General features: G+C 50.3%; 2 protein-coding genes across 3 annotated transcripts in view; one reads left to right on the plus strand and one right to left on the minus strand.

Annotated features, from left to right (window-relative positions):
* The window catches only part of LOC149360453 (myb/SANT-like DNA-binding domain-containing protein 1), an 82118-nt gene that overhangs the window by 12811 nt on the left and 45591 nt on the right, over window positions 1–23716 (minus strand). For both annotated transcript variants that reach the window (XM_089572322.1, XM_089572321.1), the window contains exons 2-3: window positions 11206–11464; window positions 10920–11025 (exon numbers count right to left, since the gene is read on the minus strand). In XM_089572322.1, coding sequence (XP_089428448.1) covers window positions 10920–11025; window positions 11206–11357 — 258 coding nt within the window. In that variant the 5' untranslated portion in view covers window positions 11358–11464. The remainder of the gene's footprint in view (window positions 1–10919; window positions 11026–11205; window positions 11465–23716) is intronic.
* LOC149360454 (uncharacterized) lies at window positions 15884–17361 on the plus strand. The gene is made up of 2 exons (XM_089575313.1): window positions 15884–16915; window positions 17348–17361. The coding sequence occupies exons 1-2, from the start codon at window positions 15910–15912 to the stop codon at window positions 17359–17361; spliced, it is 1020 nt and encodes a 339-aa protein (XP_089431439.1). The 5' UTR covers window positions 15884–15909.

Below are 23716 nucleotides of genomic sequence, written 5' to 3' on the forward strand. Positions count from 1 at the left end.
ATTTTTCTTTAACTACGAAGTTTCTTAGAGAGCTGTATAGCTTTTCCCTGTAGCCGTATGGCTCTGCTCGGGTGAATGTCAATAAGTAATTACTCACTTATTGCAAATCTACTCCACCTTGTAGGATTCCCCTAAAACATTTGACAAACACAGCTCCCACTTCGAGTTATTGATCATTTAGCTCTCGCCTTACCATAAGTTTGCCGTCCCGGTTAGCTGAATTGGTTCAGCCACTGCTCCGGTGAAGCGGTGGTCTCGGGTTCGAATCCTGGACCAGGACGAATTTTTCTTTAACTACAAAGTTTCTGAGAAAGCTGAGTATGGCTGCGCTCGGGTGAAGCCAATGAGTAATTACTCCATATTACGAATCTACTGCATATTGGGGTTGTCCTCCAAAACATTTGACCAGAAAATTTGCATTAAACATCAACACAAAAGCCACAGCGTCTCAAGAACAACCTGGAAAAAAATCTCTGCCTCTCCCGTAACCGAGAGTAGAGTAAGCATGAAATGTTTACGGGCCTAATGTCATCTCGGTGGACACCCGAACCGCACCGTACAGGAAGGGAGGAACGCCACCACCCGTTCAGCGCGATGCCTTGCCATTTGGTTTTTTGAGGAAAGGAAATGGCGCAGTAATTCTCTGCCATCTCGTTGGACACCCGAACCGCACCGTAAAGCAAGGGAGGAACGCCACCACCCGTTCGGCGCGATGCCTTGCCTTTTGAACGCAGCGCTTCTCCCCCGGGCCCCTGTGCACCTGCGCAGCTTTGCTTCGATGCGCGAAGCCCCTAAGAGATCACGTACGACAACGAAGTGTACGTGGCATTTATGTGCTTTTTGCAGGCGCTATTAGAAATCGGAAATTATAATTCCGTGCATTATCAAACGCACAGCGCGACTGATATCTTGATAAACATTGAGAAGGCACTGGCAGCAGTTATTTTTTGTGACTCGTTTGGAGACCAACCGTTGCTTGCATGCCGGTCGCGTAGGAGGGCTTAGAGAGTCTCGTTAAATCTCGTTAAGTCTCGTACGGTGCCCGGATGTTCTCGTTTCAGAGCCCGGATGACTGGAATTCAGTGCCCGGATGACTCGATTTCAGTGCCCGGATGACTCGATTTCAGTGCCCGGATGACTCGATTTCAGTGCCCGGATGACTCGATTTCAGTGCCCGGATGACTCGATTTCAGTGCCCGGATGACTCGATTTCAGTGCCCGGATGACTCGATTTCAGTGCCCGGATGAGTGGATTTCAGTGCCCGGATGATGGCTCTCGGTCTCGGCGTGACGTCACCACACTGCCGACAACGGGGGCTAAAAAATCTCTGCCTCTCCCGTAAACGAGAGTACAGTAAGCATGAAATGTTTACGGGCCTAATGTCATCTCGGTGGACACCCGAACCGCACCGTACAGGAAGGGAGGAACGCCACCACCCGTTCAGCGCGATGCCTTGCCATTTGAACGCAAGGTTTTTTGAGGAAAGGAAATGGCGCAGTAATTCTCTGCCATCTCGGTGGACACCCGAACCGCACCGTAAAGGAAGGGAGGAACGCCACCACCCGTTCGGCGCGATGCGTTGCCCTTTGAACGCAGCGCTTCTCCCCCGGATCACGTACGGCAACGAAGTGTAACATGGCATTTATGTGCTTTTTGCACGAGTTATTAGAAATCGGAAATTATAATTCCGTGCATTATCAAACCCACAGCTCCACTGATATCTTGATAAACATTGAGAAGGCACTGGCAGCAGTTATTTTTTGTCTCGTTTGGAGACCAACCGGCGCTTGCATGCCGGTCGCGTAGGAGGGCTTACAGAGTCTCGTTAATTCTCGTTAAGTCTCGTACGGTGCCCGGATGTTCTCGTTTCAGAGCCCGGATGAGTGGATTTCAGTGCCCGGATGACTGGAATTCAGTGCCCGGATGAGTGGATTTCAATGCCCGGATGAGTGGATTTCAATGCCCGGATGAGTGGATTTCAATGCCCGGATGAGTGGATCTCGGTCTCGGCGTGACGTCACCACACTGCCGACAACGGGGGCTAAAAGCATTTCATGCTTAAAAAAAATTACGAGGAACTTTAGCGGCTAAAGTGCTGAAAGGCGAAAGCCTGAGTGCTGCATTATGCTACGCGATTGTTCACTTCACATTTTGTTGGTGCATTAATTAACTGCCAATTAATGACGCTTAAGCTTCTCCTTTAGGAGTGGAACGCGACAGCGTGTTGTAGCGCTGCCACGAAGTCCATTGAACGCCACCACCCGTTCGGCGCGATGCCTTGCCCTTTGAACGCAACGATTTTTAAGGAAAGAAAATGGCGCAGTAATTCTCTGTCGTCTCGGTGGACACCTGAGCTGCACTGTACAGGAAGGGAGGAAGAGGAGTGAAAGAAGAAAGAGGGGCCGTAGTGAAGAAAATTAAAATTGTATTTGAGGAAAGGAAATTATGCATTAACTGTCTCGCATATCTCAGTAGACACTAGTCGAAAATTGTATTTGACGAAAGGAAGTTGCGCAGTAACTGTCTCACATATTTTGGTGGACACCCGTCAAAATTCACGCGTTGTGACATCACGACAATTTGGACCAATCTGAAACGCGGACAAATACGCCTTGCTCGTCAGTAAATTGGTTTTTGAGGAAAGGAAATGTATCTGTCTCGCATATCTCCGTGGACACCAGAACTTCGCCGTAACGGGAAGGGAGGGAGATGGGAGTGAACGACGACACCGTATCCACTAGACGCACCTTGTTCATTTCAAACCATTGAGCTGGCATGGCGGAGTGGTAGCGTGCTCGACTCTCACTCCGGAGACCGGGGTTCGATTCCAAAGCTCGGCCCATTTCTTACTCGGTTTTATTTATTTATCTGGTCTGACTAGAAAGGTTAATTGAACTAATCGGTTAAGTAAGCAATTAACTAAACTCAGTCGAACTTACTTGGAGCATCACTATACGATCCCTTTAATTGGTTGCATGGTTAGTAGCCAAAGTACAATTGGCCCCGTTTGAAATTCGCGCACTGTGACGTCAAGACCGTTTCGACCAACTGAAAAGCGTGACATTTCTGTCGACAGCTCCTGCTTACAACGATGAGGCATTAAAGGCTTCCGCCTTAATAAATGTTTCCCTTTTCCCTTCCTTTACGGGGCTGACCTGCGCTCAATGACTCGGTGGCGGCGAAAGCAACAACCGTGCTCGGTGGTCGTCGAAAAGAATGCCTGCCGCTCTCAGCTGCTCTCACTGTAAAGATCGCAGGGAACATTCGAGATACGCGTGCAAAGTTACCACAGCATTCTGGAACACACGTAGAATCGGCTTCTCCTGGATGCGATAAATCGAGATAATTCTCGTCGCGTCTTGCACCGCAAACAAAGCGATAAAATGGCGTGCCAGCAGCTTTGAAGAATGAACAAACTCTACAAAAGTTCGCGGTAATACACTAAAAGAACATTAAAGTTTTCTCTTTTTTTTTCCCACATGGCACACACATTCCCTTTGTCACCGTCGCTTGCGCCACGATTCAGTCATTGGAGAAAAGGAGCCAACGCGCTGTCAGCAACACATTTTTTTCATTATTTCCTATAGAACACGTGTAGAGGGGGGAGGGGGGGGGCTGACGGGGCCTCTGCCTTCTGCACACGAATTTTTATCTGAACATCAGTTCAATAAAATTCGCCGGTGGCACTAAACATGAAAAGCGAGACAAATATATGCACATTATAAAAAGAAATAAGAAAGCACAATAAAACTCTAAGTGCAGTAGTCGTGCACTTTACAGTTAGAGATCACACACGTAATACTGAAGGAACAGACGAGGCAGCAAAATTAATGATTGCAAAAGCAACATTTCATATTGCATAGAACAAAGTACGTCCGAAAATAGAACCATCTGACAAACAAAGTGTGACGAACAAAGAATACGACATATTATCATTTCCTCCTTGTCCTGTCTTCTTCGAACTAAGAATCACAAACACCAGAAAAAGAGAGCACTATTTCACTGTATTTCATGAAGAAATAAAGCAGTCAACAATGAATGACACTGATATTACGGTGCGAAGAAAATACTGCATGAAACGAAGAAATTTTTACACTCAGTTCTGAAAACAGGAAAGCTTTTGGTTAAATCAACGTTTACGTCTGTTATATTAAATATCTTAACTTTTTGAAAAAGTAAGGTTTCTCGTCCTTAATTAGTTCTTATTGATGGTTGCCAAATTTTATCTAGCCCAATCATCATCTAGCCCATCTAGCCCAATCTAGACCATCTAGCCCAATCAGAAGTTTCGTTAAATGGTTGCCAAAGTACAGGATTTCGGATTGCATAATCAGAGGAATAATCTCTGTACGTGTTGTGAAGTCTTTACTTGTGATTCCATAGTAGCAACTTTAAATAATGCACCTAGTCATCCCTGAGCCTGGCATATTTTATGAAAAGCGGTTGCTAGCATAAGTTTGTGATGCCTCCATGATAGTTTTCATACGCGCGTAACATTCTTTTTGAAAAGCCAGTAGCCTGTTGATATTTGAGTTTGTCGTTGTTCCTCATATTGTTCCCCATATAGCTTAACCTGGAGTACAATAAAGAACAGTATATGTTCATATTTAGCCATGCCGATCGTAAATGCTGTATATTACATATTCTACGAGCCACTCGTGACAGATCACTGCACAGCTTGCTAACAAGGAGCTTCCTCAGTAACTTGGCTAAGAAGGGTGTTTTTCAAACTTTATGTTCGCGATGCACGAATCTTTTTTTCTCTTTGGCTTAAAAATTCCATATTTAGTCGCATCATTATGTACTCCTAGACACTTCATTAGGAACCATGCAGAAAGATTCGCGAGGTACACTAACTGTGTTTTTTTTTTCAAGGGATTCATTTGTCTTGTGCTTGAAAAAAAAAACATTCCTATCATCCGCATATATTATTAATTCCGGAGAACCTGGCAATTGCTATACCGAAACTGTTGTGGTTCAATGCTGTGGGCTCCTCCTGAAGCCCCTGAACAAGCCAGTCCATCGTCCCAGCGGCGCACTGAAGCTGACCCCGAAAAGCTAATCCTGACGCACGCTCTCTGTCCCTGCAGACATGTAGTTTGGTGCGGTGGTCGGCATCGCACCCCAACTCCGCGAACGCTTTTTCGCCCACTCATTCTCTCCGTCTCCTTTTCCTTCGTAGAGCGCGGTAAGTCGCCGCCGGCAGAACCACACTAAGTTCGGTCCCCATGCATGGACCATCTGTCCGTACAGCTAGCCGTTTCTAGCCGTTCACCACGGTGTCATCGGTGACAGGTTTTCAGTTGCCCGTGCCAGCCTGTGGTTCCACAGTGATGACTGCTCAGTAGACCTCCTCTCCCTGCTGTCAACAACGTCAGGTAAAGTGTTTGGCGTTCTGCTTAAAATCGCTCATTTTCGCTTCAAAACCATGCTTTTTTACGTCGCAGGCTTCCCCGCCGCCTTCTTCCTCGCGATTTCAGCCGCCACGGTGCCTGTTGCACCTGCTGCCCACCACGCAGGCAGCTCCCTCAACTTGCCGCCCGTGCACGCGGGCGCTGGGTATATCTACCTGGGGTTGCTTAACGTGCACTGACATCGCACAGTACACGGGCATCTAGAATTTCTCCTATCATTCAGCGGAAAAAGCCGGCGTCTTCCCGGGGCGTCAGTGTGTCAAGAAACCCACGTCACGGATGACGTCGAGCGTGTATGTCTGGAATGAAGATAATTGCAAAAAGTTCTGATGTGAATTCAAGCTCGAGTGCGTGTCTAAAGCGATTTTACTTCATTAAACAATTTATTATACGTAAAGAAAGAATTCCGTAAATTTTACGCCTGGACTCGAACTCGCGATCATCGGGGTCGCCACACAGGCACTCTTCTTACTAGAACACATCGGCACGTTTGCTTAACTGGCTGAGGTAAAAGGTGGAGAGGGGTTCGTGTGTGTCTGGTATTGACTGAATTTGACGCTCAGTAACGTGGTGATTAGTAGAGGTAACTAAAGAGTGTTAATTAGATACTAATTAGAGTAACATTACGCGCGTAAACTTCAGTATGGAGGAATTCAAAGTCAGGAATGTGGAAACTCTGTTATGATAATTGTGATAAATATATGAATGCGAAGAAAGAACAGTGACTGTGTGTGAAGAGAAATCGCTGCAGGGCGCCTTTAACGCTGTAGCGACATACCAGCAAAGGCGGAGCTCAAATGCGTGTAATTTTTTCCACATCGTGCCCTCCTGTGTACCGAGACGCACAAAAGGACAGGCCGCTGCCGTTCTCAGTGGCCCGACTGATTGGCTTAGGCCTGTCGATAGCTTACATATGAGAGCATTAACCATGTAGCCTAACCTAAAATTTTAGAGCGCAGCTCTTTGGCGTCCGTTCCTGGGTTTCGCGTCGTCGTCGGCCTCGTAACCAGCTCCGCCCCCAATGTCACGCTTTTCAATTGGTCGAAATGCTCGTGACGTCACAGTGCGCGAATTTCAAATTGGGCCAATTGTACTTTGGCTAGTACCGTATTTACCCAATTACAACGCGCACCTTTTTTCGGGGAAAATACGTCTCAAAATCGCATGCGCGTTGGATTCGAGTGCAAACCGAAACTGCCCCATAGCTGCCCATCGTCATCGCCATTATACGATGTGGGAGCTCACTAACTGCTGGAAACATGGGAGCACGTTTGCTCGTCGTTTTCTGCGTCGCAGGAGCCGTTTTCAACCGGTGTGGCGCTTGTCATTGGTCGCGTGCTCAGCGACCACGGACCGCGTTCACGGCGACGGTATCCCGTGCACTGCCGCGGGCGGACGCCTCATCAATGCCGTTGCACGATCAAGATACGCGGATCGAAGAATATGTTGATGAAACAACGGTTATCGGAAACGCGTCATTTCGGCGGTAAAGTTCCAAAAACGATGAGACTCCTTTCTGTTTTGCGGCCGACTCTCTGACAGAGATTACATCGTCCGCGGGCGGGGCACGCCGCGCCGCTGACGAGGTCGTGCATCATGCCGATCTCACAGATAACAGCGCTCCCGCGCCCGTTTTTACAGTCGAAGATCTTTTCAGACGCACTGACGGAGTCATCGATGCTCCGCAAGAAGCATGTTGCCGCAGTTACGCCTAGCAGCAGACGAACCTCCCGTAACCGGAGCTCTCCGCTTGCGCTTGGGGCGTCTTCCTTTATACTGATGCTTTGTCAGGAAATTGCTTGAGCGAAAATCTCGTTTCTCAGTCACATCCATAGCGGAGATAGGAGAAAAACCCGGGCAGAAGCGTTGGTTCACGTCTCGGTGGCGGCAGAACGAAGAAAGAGCGTCTGCGCCCGACCGTGCGGTGGAATGCTCGTAGCCAATGGAACGGCTCCGATCGTACCACGTGATTTGAAGGGCCAGTCGCGACGCTCGACTCGGGCGGGAAACGCTTTTTTTTTTCGTATTTTTATCAAGAATGCGCCGCTGCCGAAGTGGCTTCTCGTATACGATGGGTAGGCCTACTTCCCCGCGAATATTCAAGAGCGGGCGACGCCGTGGAGCGAAATGCCGCGTTCCCGAAATTCGGTCAAATTCGCACTTTCGCGAGCCACCGCGAGTGCTTTAATTGTATTTTTTACTAACTTCCCATTGATTATCGGCTTTGATTTTTTTACACATAAAAGAAGAGGCTTGGGGGAATACAAAACGCAAGAAAATATAAAATCGACTTTATCGAAAAAAATCGCGGTTTTTTCACCCGCATCTCCCCTTATAATATAAAAACGGTTGCAAATTATTTTCATTCGTGGAAGTCACATGCACGTTAGAAGCGGGGCTTGTAGTTTTTTTTTTTTTTATTACCAAAATCGGGCGCGCGTTAGAATCGGGGCTTGAATTTTTTTTTGGTGCCGTAAATTGGGTGCGCGTTGGAATTGGGTAAATACGGTAACCATGCAACCAATCAAAGGGATCGTATAGTGATGCTGCAACTAAGTTGGACTGAGTTTAGTTAATTGCTTAATTAATCAATTAGCCTAATTAATATAGAGGAGAATGAAGAGGTCAAAAGAAAAGAAAAGAAAGACGCGCGCCGCAGCGACAACAGCGTCCGCGGGATAAGTACGAAGCCGCGTTCCCTCCACCACCACGCACTTCCCCTCGTTTCATATACGTTGTGTCGAACATCCTAGATAGTTCCAACAATTGACAGGTTAATGACAGAACACGATGGATAGAAATACAATAATATAAATATGAAATAGCCTAATTAACCTTTCTAGTTAGACCGCATAAATCAATAAAACCGAGAACGAAATTGGTCGAGTTGGGGAATCGAACCAGGGTCTCCGGAGTGCGATACGAGCACGCTAGCCACTCCGTAATGCCAGCTGAATGGTTTGGAATGAACAAAGGCGCGTCTAGCTAATACGGCGTCTTCGTTCACTCCCATCTTCCCCCTTTCCCTTACGGCGAGGTGCAGGTGTCCACCCAGATATGCGAGAGAGATACATTTCCTTTCCTCAAAAAATAAATTTACCGTCCAGCAAATCGTACAGCCGAATTGGCGATGGCGTTCTGTGGACTCCCTGGCAGCGTTGCAAGACGCTGCCGCGTTCCACTCTTACAGGCGAAGCTTAACATGTTAACCACACATCAGTAACACACGCAGACAGCTACGGCTCGCCTATGCCTTCGTGACCAGCCGGATCCTCTACGCCGTGCCGTACCTACGCACCACCAAACAACAAGACGAGCGCATTGACGCCATCATCAGGAAGGCAACAAAGCGAGCACTGGACCTCCCGGTGGCTACCTCCAACGCCAAACTGAAGGCGTTGGGAGTGGTAAACACCTATCAGGAGTTGCGGGAGGCCCACCTCGCGAACCAATATACGCGGCTATCGCAGACGGTGCCTGGGCGCCGCCTGCTAAACCGCTTACACATCCAACACACATGCATACCAGAGGGGACGGAGAACATCCCGGTGCTGTGGCGCCACATGCTCTTGGTCGCTCCGCTCCCGCGTAACATGGACATGGCTTCACATGAAGGCAGACGACAAGCGCGGGTTCGCACGCTTGAGAGGCAATATGGGTATAAAGAGGGCGTCTATTACGTGGACATCACAGGGCCGTCGCCCGCCGGATTCTTCACGGCTGCCGTAGTCCACCGGGGAATGAATGTCGATGGGCTATCTTTTCGGGCCCCAAATTCAACACGAGCGGAGGAAGTCGCAATAGCTCTCGCTGCCGCCGATCCAAAATCGAAAACGGTTATTACAGACTCTCGCCGGGCCTGTGAACATTATCTTGCAGGCGAAATATCACCTCTGGCCTCGCAAATTCTAAGACGCGCTCTCGCCGATCCAACTCGCACAAAAGTGATCTGGGCTCCTGGCCACCAGGGTCTACGAGGCAATGAGGCCGCTGATGCGGCCGCCCGAGCGCTCACACACCGGGCTCCTCATCCTAGCTCTCATGGCTCAGAAGCTCATAAACCGCTTCTGCGGTTCCGCGAAATCCTAATTTATTATTGCGACAGCCACCGTCTCTACCCGGCACCTGCCAAGGGGCTGAGTAAGGCGGAGGAGCGAACTCTGCGGCGCCTGCAGACCGGAACCCTTCTCTGTCCTGCAATAGCAAAACACTTCGATCCGAACACAGATGGGCGCTGCCCGCACTGTGGAGAGATCTGCGATATCTTTCACATGGTGTGGGCATGTACTCAGAATCCTCACCTTCCCCCCTCCCCCACCCCCACCCGAGAGGCATGGGAGACTGCCCTCCTCAACTGCTCCACACTGGAGTCCCAAAGGGCTCTGGTGAAGCGGGCGCGAGACGGGGCCTCGTCATGCGGTGTCCCGGACTAAGGATACCGACCATGCAGCAGGGTTATTTATTTTTTTTTAACCCTCAAGCTCTCTTTGATTAAAGTTTTTCACCACCACCACCAATGGACGCGTCATTCGCTGGCAGCACTTGATTCATCATTCACAACCACATTCTTAACGTACGCTCCCTTGCCGCACATGCCAAGGACGTACACCACGATCACATTCTGCGCCATTCCTCTGTACTTTGCTTTGCTGAAACCTGGATGGATCCCGAAGAGCCTCTCGAAATCATAGATTTCCTATACTGCTGTGGTGCTCGCAGAGACCACAACAGAGCGGCGGGAGTCGCTATCTACTTGCGCACAGGTCTCTCTGCAATACCAGTCGAAATGTTTGGCACGTCACATGAAGTTGGCGAACTGTGCGCCGCAAAGTTGCTCAACGGCTAGCAGGTAGTAGCTGCCTACTTCGCCCCTACCGCACTCACGAAAGACGTCGTGCACTTCCTGCAACTCGCATTAACCGTCCATCGATCCACACCGATGTTAGTAGTGGGGGACTTTAATGTTGGCATAAAGACAAACAGCAATTTCCTAACACTTATGCGGGAGAACATCCCGTTCCTCTCGCTCGTAACGCGTCCCACGGCTGTGACAACCTCGCGAGGCACTTGTATAGATCTCGTCTTTGAGAATCAAGCATTGGAGTACCAATTCGAACATATATCACTCTATTTCTCCGACCACAAAGCTTCCTTCATGACTGTCAAGAACTGTTAGTGGAGTCTTTTTAAAGGAATACGTGTGAAAAAAAAAAAAAAATTATGTGATAGCGCATACATGTGTTGCTCGATTTCTTTGCCTCAATCTATCGAAAAGGTGAAACAGCTTATTTGCTGCGCTCAAATTTCGCATTAGGAAGTAACGTAATCGTCGGTAAAATTTTTTTTTATTAAAAAACATTTGTGGTCGCATTGTTTGCGAAGTTTCCGGTAATATATTTACTGGATGCAGGAGTCTGCCATGCAAGACAACAGAGAAGTTCCACACGAGGTAAGCAAAACTAGAGGCCGCATCAGCTGCAAAGAAGTCCTATAATTGTAGGTACCTTCTCAGCGGAGCCACTTTCAGAAGATCCAAGAAATGAATCGAGGTCCCTGAAAAACTTCCACTGCATGGGCCCGGACCCAGTGTTCGCAAGATGCTTGCATCGCCTAAATTGAAACAAAAAAAGTGACTGATCACACGTTGATATAAGACATTTGCAAAAGTAAAAGTGCGCTCTGACTGCTGCGGCCGGCCGCAAAGAATAGCTAACGACGAATAAATCAAACGAAATGAAACAGCCGCCAATGGTCAAGAAACTTAAAGCAGGTCTTTAAATCGGCCATTACCTGTACTGCTTTGTCATGTTCTTGACTTTGTTTCTAAGTTGTTCAGTTGTTTTCAAGACATTCATAGAACGCAGCCGGTCAGCCATATCCGTGTAAAACTTGCAGGTCCTCCTGGCTCGACGCATCTCCAGGATGAGATCGTTCCAGATCATGATTAAGCTACGCGTCTCTTCATCTGTCCAACAGATGCGTTTCTTCTTTTCGCCGTTTTCTTGACCCACCGTTGCTGTATCTGTGGCCGGCACGGCACACGTGTCCACTGCACAAGATATATGATGACACGCAGTTATAAGAGCGTCCTGAAAAAATATCTGAGTCATCATGAGAATTACGTGTTTCAAAGGTGCAAGCAAACAGTGGAAGAGTGGACCGTTCATACGCTTCAAAAAAATCCATGAGGCACTTCGTCTGTGCAAAGTGCGTAGAGGCGAAAGGGTTTTCCGCACCACCTTGACTATGTGGCACTGGTGACGTCACGACTGGATGACGTCACACACAATTGATGACCAAGTAATGACAAATTACTGATTAGTGGTTAATTATTAAATAATGACTAAATACTATTTAAATGCTAATTAATTACGCTTAAGCTTCGCCTTGAGGAGTGGAACGCGACCGCGTGTTGTAGCTCTGCCAGGCAGTCCACGGAACGCTACCACCCGTTCGGCGCAATAAATTGCCCTTTGAACGCAACGCTTTTTGAGGAAAGGAAATGGCGCAGTAATTCTCTGTCATCTCGGTGGACACCCGAACTGCACCGTACAGGAAGGGAGGAAGTGGGAGTTAAAGAAGAAAGGGAAAGAGTGGCCGTAATAAAGAAACTGCAAATTGTATTTGAGGAAAGGAAATTACGCAGTAACTGTCTCGCATATCTCGGTGGACACCCGTCAAAACGCGGACACATCTGCCGACACACACGGCTGTCGACGCGGCTGCCGACATGGCTGCTAACGACAGTATGAGGCATTAAAGGCTTCCGCCTTAATAGTCGAGGAAAAGTTATAGGGGACACGTAAGCTGCGTCTAAGTGTATGACGCAATAGCGTAGTGGCTTGATTAATGCACATGTGTGCGGAATTCGTCATTCGTGACTTCACCCATAGATCGCTGGGAGTCGTCATACCTCTCCTGGCGCAGTGGTGGAGTTAACCTATGCCTCACTGCCCTGCGATAACAGATGCTGCCATCAGTGACGCTTGTGTAACCCAGGTGCTTTTCCCCCCGAGCGACCAATCATTAATTTAGCTGCAACCCGCCACTGTGGTCAGTTTGCACACAATCCGGTGGGCAGGTTGGGCTGTCCCCTCAAGGCCACGTAACCTATGTGGCTCATCTGGTTTCCACTCCGGGGATTTTCTGCTCACAACACCGACGAAGCCGAATTTTGCCCAGAACGGGAAAATTAAGGCTATCGCGTTCAAAAACCAACTGAGACGTCAGTGATGCCTTATGCAGCGAGCCGTAGTAACTAAACCGCTCTGAAGCCACTTCTCTCTCCGGGCATCCCAAAACCAGCCCGCCCTAAGAGCCGAGTCTTGGTTCTGGCCAATGAAGCGCGCCACTTCCTCCCTTTTATTTTTTTTTTTACTGGCTTCAAAACTGCCATGCAACGCTTGCTTTTGAGTTTTTCTTCCGCCATGTACAAAACCCGAGTGCGGAGCAGTGGGAGACTCTGCTGTCCAGCGACCGCTGCGAAGACCAACAAGGTCTGGTACAGCGAGCTCAACGGGCGGCAGTGGCCAGCGGAGCCCTGGACTGAGGGCAACCGACCACTGATTAGAGGCGGACGACTTCGACAGAGAAGGCTCCTGGGGGTAGAACCAAGACGTCTCTGAAGATGCCCCCAAACCGCAGGAAAAACCATTAGTGTAACTAAAGTTTTCCCTTCCTTCCTTCCTTCCGCCATGTTCAAAATCAGGAGGTGCCACAGCACCGGGAACGCATGTGTCCAAGGACCCCATTCTCGCATTAGTGATCTCGCACGGCGTGAACCGCCAAAGACCTGTCCGTCCTCTTCCCGCGCTTAAAAATACATTGGATCCGTGCTATGCAGCAGGCTGTGCGCCACGAGCTGCCTGCATGATTATTGTTTCTCTTTTGTTGGTTACTTTCTTTTTCTGTCGTTATTCTGAAATAGTCCTAGAGCTTAAACAATGCCATGGCAAGTAAAACAATCCTGTATATGCCTCTTACAACTCGGGATCCACAACACGCTCGAAGAAATAGCCGAAGCGCAACGGACCTCTCAACTGGAGCGGCTGTCCACGGCCAAAGCCGGGAGGAAGATACTGGACGACCTGGGAATAGGACACTCGAACGACGCGGAGACAAAGCTCCCCGTCCCCGAAGAGGTCCGACGCCAGACCAGAATCGACCCCATACCCAAGAACATGAACCCCGAGTATAACAAGGAAAGAAGAGCGGCGAGGGCCAAGGCTCTCATCGACCTGCACGCCAACGACGAGCACGCGCGGTACGTGGACGCGGCCGAATACCAACGGAACGCCTTCGCAGCGGTCGTCATAGAGGCGTCGACCGGCGCCACGAGGACGGCAGCGAGCGTGAGAGGCGCCGGAGCGGAACAAGCGGAGGAGGTGGCCATCGCCCTGGCCATCGCCGACGCAGACTGCTACACGGTGCTGAGTGACTCGAGACAGGCGGTGCGAAACTTCGCCAAAGGCCAAGTCTGCAGGGAGGCCGAGCGCGTACTACGAGCGACTAAACTGCAAGACCGAAGAGTAAGAATCAAGTGGTTTCCGGCGCACGCGGGCGACGCGTCGGAACGCAGTGCGAACCACAATGAGACGGCACACGCAGCGGCGCGAGCGCTAACCAACCGCGCCCCGGCAACACACCGTCCGACGTGGTTCGGAGCCAAGGACCGCATGACCGACTACAGCGAAATCACGAAGGCCTACCGCCTGGCTCACAGGACTCTCCCACCCCCGCACCCGAGGCTGAGTCGAGCGGAGGTGGTACTACTGAGACAGCTCCAGACCGGATCGCTACCGAGCCCGGGACTGATGCATCGCATGTACCCCGAGACCTACCCGACCGATACGTGTAGAGTCTGCCGGAGGGAGCCGGCAGATCAGACGCACATCTTGTGGGACTGCATCAGAAATCCAAAGGAAGCAAGATCAGGAACAATCCCGCCGCGGCTGGAGGCAGCAGCGAAGAGCAACGACCATGACCAACAGCTATGGGCCGTCCAGCAGGTCCTCGGGGCGCTCGAAAGGCAGGGACCCAGCGAGCCGGCAACGGCGAGCGGAGACCCGCGCCGAGTAACGGCAGCCTCGTAGACGACGTAGGCCCTCGTCGGGGCGCGCGAGCGCCCAACTGCAGGCACAAATAAAGTTTACTCCAATCCAATGTATGTGGGTCTTGCTATATTTAACATTTTGTGCCTGAAACACGTCCGACGGGGCTTGTTCCATGAACACACTCAAACCAGTGTTCTCCTCGGAGTTTACTACACCGTTTGATTTTTTATAGTACAGGGCGCTTAAAGCAAGTATCTGTTCTCGCTTCGGCGAGCGCGGCTTCGGCCGCTTCTTTTTGAGCAGCGTCCGCTCCGGCGGACGCAGTTGTTGCTGCGACGCGCATCTTTTCTTTCCTCTCTCTCCTTCCTCTGATCTTTTAACTCTCCTCTATCTGCACGTGGCAGCGGTGGTGGCTAGGCTCGAGCGAGTCGGCAGGCCCGTGCCATTTCCTCTTCATCCTTCTCTCAGTCACAACAACAGCAGTAAGCTCTTTTAACTTTCGCGCTTAATCGTATTACAACGACGCTTCGTGGCCCCTTAAACACGCTACCTCGAGTAGGGAGGGGGGCAACAAAGCTATGGTGAATTCCTCGCCGCATTGGTTCGGCGAAATACAGGTATATGAGGAACGTTCATGGCTATAGCCCTTGAACTCGCCAGGTATTCTGCACAGGCATATACACAAAAAACACAAATCAACCATGATTGAAGTAAACAGCCTTGTCCTCTATATATAGCGTCGTACGAATCGAGGTTCTATATGATACGTTTACTTCGGGGCCAGTTTTCAACTAAAATATTACGGATCAGTGTCGGCTGGCAACGGGACCAGATTTGGGGTTGATTTTCGCAAAAAAAAAAACCACAAATATTTGCGGTGGGCAATGGGAGTGAATTTGTGATAGACTTTCACCCCAAAAAATAAGTAGTAGTTACGCTAGACTACAGGAGCTGATTTTCATGGTATTTTCGCGATTACAAATTGGAGGTTTCAGCCATGGCAGTGGCCAGTTCTTTTATATTCGACTGCATTTTGCAATTACAAACAGCCCATCGACAGGGCTGCGGAGTCCTGTGTATGCATGGCGCCACGATCTCCCAACGCCGGCATCCAAGAGAAGGAGGTGAAAACAAGGGTCAGATTTTTCTATGCAGCAGTTTTCCCGTTTTTGACACCGCTACTGCGGCCGCTAACAATATAGATGTGTAAGACAGGCCTTCGGCTCCCGAACCTTGGGCGGCTGGCGTAAGAAAGAAGAGGACGAAGACAACGGCGCCGATGCTCGTGCGTGTGCTCTGATCGCTGCCGCTGGGACTGATCGCTGCCTCAGGACTGAACCGAGGCGTACCGCTAGCCGTTCGCGACGCAGCGCCTTCGAAGACTACACTACACTACACTTGGTGGAGGTGCTGTCTGCTCTCCCCATCGGGATACGCCACGATGCCCAGGCTTCAAGGCTCTACCACGGTGCCCGACCCCCCGGCCCAACCTGTCCAGCCTGCTGGCCCTGCTGTCATCTGTTCTGGTGCCGCCCGTCAGCGCGACCCTACGATCTTCAGCGGCACGGATGACACCGATGTGGAGGACTGGTTGGCCTCCTATGAACGCGTAAGCGCTTATAACAAGTGGGACGACAGCGTCAAGCTTACCAACGTTATATTTTATTTGAGCGACGTTGCCAATCTATGGTTCCGCAACCACGAGGCGGACATCTCCAGCTGGGAGGATCTTAAAACTAGCCTCACGGAGGTCTTTGGCCGTCCCGCTGTGCGTAAGCTCCGTGCCGAGCAACGCTTGCGCAGCCGGGCACAACAAAGCGGCGAAAATTTTACAAGTTACATCGAAGATGTCGTCGACCTTTGTAAGCGCATCAACGCTTCCATGAGTGAGGCCGACAAGATAAAAAATATTATGAAAGGAATTGATGATGACGCCTTCCAGATGCTCGTTGCCAAAAATCCCCAATCTGTTTCCGACGTGATAAGCCACTGCCAAAGCTTCGATGAGCTGCGCAAACAGCGCCTTTCGACCCGCCGAGCCGGCTTTCAAGAGGCAAATATTTCCAGCTTGACTCTTCCCCAGGACGGTGCTCTGGACCATCAGTCGCTCCTCCAGCACATTAAGCAGTTCGTCCGTGAGGAAGTCGCCCGCCAGCTGAGCTTGTCGACCAGCCTACCTACTCCTGCGCCGCCGCTCACTCCCAACATCCAGCGTGTCATACAGGAGCAGGTCGCCGAGGTACTGCCCTCTCCTCCTCCACCTCCTCAGCAGCCACTGATCACGGCTCCATTGACTTACGCGGATGCTGTGGCGCGACCGCGGCCTTCGCCTGCTGCGCCTGCCTACGGGCCTCCCCATCACCTGTTAGAGCCCCAGCGACGTGCAGCAACCGCTTATCGTCCGGTTGCCCGCCCAAGACCACAGCCGCAGCCTCTCAACCCCTGGCGTACGCAAGACAACCGCCCTATTTGCTACGCCTGCGCAGTCGCTGGCCACGTGGCTCGCTTGTGCCGCAGTCGCGACTATCGTCGGTATATTTATAGGCGTGAGCCGACTTACGATCTATCCGAGACCTCCTCGCCTGTGTCACATGAGCCGCCTCCCGATCCGTCCTCGTCTAGCTACCGTTTCCGCTCTCACCGCTCGCCGTCCCCTGGCCGACGTTCCCGCTCTCCGATGCTCCGCCGCCCACCCGCTCCGCAAGCGGAAAACTAACGGCCGCAGTTCCGTAGGCAAGAACTGCGCCGCCAGCGACTCGCTCAAGACCTGTATCCGTGCCCGCCAACATCATCATCGTGTTCGTTGAGGGAGTCGCCGTCGAAGCACTTGTTGACACTGGCGCAGCCGTATCTGTTCTTAGCCACACCCTCTGTCGCAGACTCAAAAGAGTGACGACGACTCTTCCTGCCGTTTCTCTCCGCACCGCCAACGCTCAGGACATTCGACCATTAGCCGCTTGCATCGCCCGCCTGCTTATCGCGAACGTCCCCTATACAATCGAGTTCATCGTCCTCGCCCGCTCATCTCACGACGTCATCCTTGGTTGGGACTTCCTTTCCACACATCACGCTGTTATTGACTGCGCCCGTGCTCAAATTGAGTTATCGCCGTTCCGTGACGCTCCCTTAGACGTGCACGACGCTGCTGTCGCGACTGTGGTCGTCTCAGAGGACACTGACGTTCCGCCTTTTTCTTCAGTGCTCGTGCCTCTTTCTTGTGCTGCTCTCTCCGACGCAACTGTAACATATACGCCCTCTTTACGATGCGCTGACCAAAAATCTGTTTTGCTGCCTCATGCCGTGCTGACAATTATTTGTGGCTCAAGCGCTATTTATGTGTCCAACCCGTTCTCCTGCCCTACCACTTTGCTCCGGGGCCAATCGCTTGGCAGTGTTGCCGTGCTCGATCCCGCCTCAGCCTACCCCCTCGTCGATAGCACGGCCGGACTTCACGTGAGCGCCATTACGCCTGTTCCCATCGCCAATCCGTCCCCTCTCGATGTTTTTCACCGTTCCGTCGACGCCGCCCTGACGCCTACCCAACGGGCCCAACTTGTCGCCGTCCTGCACCGTTTTGCAGCTTCGTTTGACTACCAGAAAACTTCATTGGGCTGCGCAACCACCGTCTCCCACTGTATTGACACTGGCACCCATGCCCCTTTGCGCCAACGTCCGTACCGCGTGTCAGCCGCTGAGCGCCGCATCATTGACGAACAGGTGACCGACATGCTCAAGCACCACGTGATACAGCCGTCGCAAAGCCCGTGGGCATCGCCGGTGGTCCTTGTCAAGAAAAAAGACGGTTCCATCCGGTTCTGCGTCGACTACCGTCGTCTGAACAAGATTACACGCAAGGACGTTTACCCTCTCCCTCGTATCGACGACGCCCTCGACTGCCTGCAGGGCGCTGAGTTCTTCTCTTCATTGGACTTGCGCTCTGGTTACTGGCAGGTGCCGATGGCAGAGGCCGATCGCCCAAAAACTGCATTCGTTACACCCGACGGGCTCTATGAATTTAATGTCATGCCATTCGGCCTCTGCAATGCACCCGCCACATTCGAGCGCATGATGGACAACCTACTCCGCGGGCTTAAGTGGCACATATGCCTTTGTTACTTAGATGACGTTGTGATCTTTTCGCCGGATTTTTCGTCTCACCTCCAGCGCCTTGAGACTGTTCTTCGCTGCCTGACCGACGCTGGCCTCCAACTCAATTTAAAAAAGTGCCGCTTCGGAGCTCGGCAGCTCACCATTCTCGGACATGTCGTGTCCAAGGATGGCGTTCTCCCGGACCCGGCAAAGTTGCGGGCTGTAGCAGAATTTCCGAAACCGACTTCTGTAAAAGACCTCCGCAGCTTCGTGGGCCTCTGCTCCTATTTCCGCCGCTTTGTCCGCAACTTCGCCACTATCATCGACCCTCTGACGAAGCTCCTTTCCGGCCATGACCTTTCGGCCTGGTCGCCAGCCTGTGATGACGCTTTTATGACACTCCGTCGCCTCTTGACCACTCCGCCAATTCTGCGTCATTTCGACCCTCGTTCTCCGACGGAACTCCACACCGATGCCAGCGGCGTCGGCCTCGGTGCAGTCCTCGCGCAGCGCAAGCCTGGCTTTGACGAATATGTTGTCGCTTACGCCAGCCGGACACTACCAAAAGCTGAAGCGAACTATTCTGTCACCGAGAAGGAGTGTTTAGCCATCCTGTGGGCGATCGTCAAATTCCGCCCTTACTTGTACGGGCGCCCTTTTGACGTTGTCACCGATCACCACGCCCTCTGCTGGCTGTCCTCTTTGAAAGATCCCTCTGGCCGACTGGCGCGCTGGGCTCTGCGACTTCAAGAGTACGACATCCGCGTTGTCTATCGTTCCGGCCGTAAACATGCCGATGCTGATGCCCTCTCACGTTCCCCTCTGCCGTCCGAGACAGCGCCTTCTATATCCGCCTTGCATTCTTTGACGCTCGACTCCGCTGACATGGCTTCTGAGCAACGCAGAGACCCGTGGATCGCTTGCCTCTTGGATTTCTTATCTGGCCAATCGTCTCGACCTCCTTCCCGTGCTCTGCGTCGTCAGTCCCACCATTTCGCCATCAGAGACGAGCTTCTTTACCGCCGGAACTACCTTCCGGATGGTCGCAAGTGGCTGCTTGTCATTCCGACCCATCTCCGCTCCTCCATTTGCTCTTCCTACCACGATGATCCCCAATGTGCCCATGCCGACTTCTTGAAGACCTTCACCCGCCTACGACATCGGTACTACTGGCGTGGGATGTACCGTTATGTGCGCAAGTTCGTTGAGTCCTGCACCGCATGCCAGCGCCGAAAAAACCCACCTCGCCGACCCGCCGCTCCTTTACAACCGCTGCCTTGCCCAGCGCAGCCCTTCGAGCGTGTTGGCATCGACCTCTACGGCCCTCTCCCCAGCACATCGGCCGGCAACCGCTGGATCATCGTCGCCATCGATCATCTTACCCGCTACGCCGAAACGTCGCCTTTAACATCTGGTACCGCCCACGACATTGCATCCTTTATGCTCCATCGCATCATTCTTCGCCATGGTGCTCCCAAAGAGTTGCTGAGTGATAGAGGTCCGGCCTTTCTGTCTGAAGTTGTCGAAGCTCTCCTTCAGGAATGCAACATCGTTCACCGCACCACCTCTGCCTACCATCCGCAGACAAATGGCCTGGTTGAGCGTTTTAACCGCACTCTTGGCGACATGCTGGCCATGTATGTGGCTTCCGATCACTGCAGCTGGGACCACGTTCTACCCTTCGTCACCTATGCTTATAACTCCGCTGCTCAAGCCACCACCGGATTCTCTCCATACTTTCTCCTCTACGGCCGTGAGCCTTCTTGTACTATGGACACCATTTTCCCTTACCGCCCTGATGCTTCTGAATTTACGACTCTTTCTCAAGCCGCCACTTATGCCGAAGAATGCCGCCAGCTTGCCCGGTCTTTCACTTCACACGCCCAGCAGCTGCAGAAAAGCACCCGTGATCCCTCTGACCTTCTTCCAACTTATCTTCCTGACTCTTTGGTCTGGCTCTGGGTTCCTTCCTCAAGTCCCGGCCTTTCTTCCAAACTTCTCAGCAAGTACCAGGGCCCCTACCGCATTCTTAAGCAGACATCCCCCGTCAATTACCTCATCGAACCCCTTACACCGTCTACTGATCATCGTCGCCGAGGCCGTGAAATTGTCCACACCGACCGCCTCAAACCATACTACGACCCCGCCATCGTCACATCACCCTAGGCCGCCAGGATGGCGCCTTTTCGCCCGGGGGCAGTTGTAAGACAGGCCTTCGGCTCCCTAACCTTGGGCGGCTGGCGTAAGAAAGAAGAGGACGAAGACAACGGCGCCGATGCTCGTGCGTGTGCTCTGATCGCTGCAGCTGGGACTGATCGCTGCCTCAGGACTAAACCGAGGCGTACCGCTAGCCGTTCGCGACGCAGCGCCTTCGAAGACTACACTACACTACAGATGGAATAATACCAGGTCGTATATCACATCAGTTAGGTTATAATGTTCTTTGTAATCAAGAACAAAACCCAGTGGAACCTCAAAGGTAAGATATACCAACTAGCACCGTTGCGTCCATATCGTTACGCGGTAGTAGTGCAAGGAACAGGCCAAAAATGTTGTATGCAAAAGTCATCTGACCTCTGCCTTCATCTCCTTCTCCCGAGAAGACCATGGCGCCATGCATACACACGACGCCGCAGCCGTGTCGCATCGTATCGGCTTACTCCGTCGAAACGAAACGGGAACTCCGTTGGCCGCCAGGGAAAATTTTAATCCGACTCCCCTATGTAAACGGCGCTTCTGTAAAAAGTACATGAACCATTGTTCTGGCTTCAAAGCACAAGCTGATGGGCGAGTTGGTTATTCATTGTTGGATTTGAAGCAGCGCAAGGCTGAAAGCCAAAGAAGAGAGCAGAGAAAGAAACGGACAACACAGCGCTGAAACCAAGACGAAAAAACAGGGCCCTTTGTACTAGAAATGAAGCTTGAAAGCACAAGCTGATGGACGAGTTGGTTATTCATTGTTTGATGTGAAGCAGCGCAAGGCCGAAAGCCAAAGAAGAGAGCAGAGAAAGAAACGGACAACACAAGTGTTGTCCGTTTCTTTCTCTGCTCTCTTCTTTGGCTTCCGGCCTTGCGCTGCTTCAAATCAAACATTGTTCTGGCGCTAGTTGAACAAATCTTAATAAAATGGGTAGCCCGCAACGGGTAAGAAAGGCGACGTTGGGAGATGGTCGGCAAGCGATAAAGCGAAAACAAGACCGCCGTATCCGATCTATGTTCCCAATTGCTGTAACATAGTTGTTCTTTTGTCTTCCCTTGACATAAATGTACTATCTCTTCATTGTGGTTGAAACACCGAATCCCTGCAATTAAACATCCTCAACAGTGCCCAAGGAAGCCCCCTATCGGCAGCTCCACATGGGACAAATAAAGTTTGTTATATCTCTGTCTTTAAGAGATCTTAAATAATACTCCCGTATATTGTAGGCTTAATATTCATATCAATTTCTTACTCATTTTTCAGTCCTTAATAGAGCTTATTAAAGAAAAATATTGAATTCAATGCTGCACTTGCGCGATTTAAATCATTCGAATGTCAATTTCATCCAGTGTGAATCCTGAAAATCGCAACATAATGAGCAAAAGGGTTGGCATTAAGGGCCACATGAAAACATGGGACAAAGTTTGTGGTCAGTGGCTTTATTTTCGAGCAAGCTTCTCGCAAGACATAGTTCTTGGATCATACAGAGTTCTAGGCTGGTGTGTAAGTTCGTTAGCGGTTATTTCCCTCAGACGGCACTTTAAAAGCACTTTACAAAACCATTGCTACTAGAAAGGTTCAAAACACTGTGTTCATAATTACACTTGTACATGCCAGGTATGCTCCTTCTATTCGATGTCCGATAACATTAAATTACACCAACAGCAGTTACAACTAGCACTGGATTATCACAAGTATGGCAGTTACTACGCTGCACACATAATTGAAATAACAACACCGATAGCATTACAGGGCTGCTTAGCTAGGTATATCAATCTATTTAATTAAAAAGAAACTGAAGAATGCGTAAAGTAATCACAAAAAGTCACGAAGACCAAGAAATACCAGTTTATATTTCTCTAAAGAGAGGACAATAAACACAGCATTTGCCGGCACAATTTTTTGACAGATGGAAAAGGGACGAACTGGAATTGCACGCCTAAACATAATCAAAACAACATAATAGCAAATTGTGGAAAATTTGTTTGTTCTTTACGCTTTTCGTTTGTTACTTTTTCGTTCGTTTGTTCGTTACGCTTCAGGCTAATTCGTAGATTCCGATGACTAGCTCAAAAAATGTTAGGTACTAGACAGTACTGCTTGTTTAAACTCGGCTTCTAAATAGCGCGGGCCAACTTCAGTGCACAGATCTAGAGACTGCATTAAAATGAGCACTCGACACGGATGCTGTAAAGCAGCCTACTAAATCTACAGTAAAGTATAGCAGGTAGTACCCCAGGTATCCAACATGTAACTTGCATTTTTGTTCTTAGAAACACATCAGAGAAACATAAGTTTAGAAACCGTATAAAATGGACCTTAACTTTCATAGGCATTCACATAAAAACGCCATAAAACAAAACTTAACTTTACACACTCACATTTGGAGTCCTGTGCCCTCGATAAGGTTTCTGTGTGCAGAAACATACGTTAGCTACCCCTTTGAAGGAGTCTATTGCTAAAATCATGTGCAGCACTCATAACTTGTACAGAAGAAAATGAGAATACAGAACGGGAATAAAAAGCACACTGATAGCACATGCAAACATCTACACTTGTATTTCAATCGAACTAAGAAATAATGGCTAATACTTGAACAAGAGGAACAAATAAACATGATATTTCTGTGACTGAGGACACTACAAGCAAAGGAAAAACATGGCCAAAGGGCAAAGCAACATTGGTACAGACATTGTTTGATGGGGACAAAGGCATCCATCATCTTCACTTTATGATAAATTGAATAATTCCCCAAAAGAAGTTCCCACGGAAACGTATCAGCCAGAACAACTGGTAATTTGGTGAATAAATCTGTGTAAGGGCATTTTTGCTTGAAAACATATTTTCACCAAATCCGCAACCCCTATGAACATATTTTCTTATTACAGAATATGTAGAACTGCTAGCAACCAACTGCGTCATGTGGCAGCACGGAAAGACGACTGACGAAACAAAAAAG

This window comes from Amblyomma mixtum, chromosome 2, assembly GCF_055824585.1.
Source record: "Amblyomma mixtum isolate Tamu chromosome 2, ASM5582458v1, whole genome shotgun sequence".
Classification (NCBI taxonomy): Eukaryota; Metazoa; Arthropoda; class Arachnida; order Ixodida; family Ixodidae; genus Amblyomma; species Amblyomma mixtum.

Excerpts from the sequence above, each read along its gene's own strand:
- LOC149360454 (XM_089575313.1), top strand. The coding sequence starts at position 15,910 with ATGCCCAGGCTTCAAGGCTCTACCACGGTGCCCGACCCCCCGGCCCAA.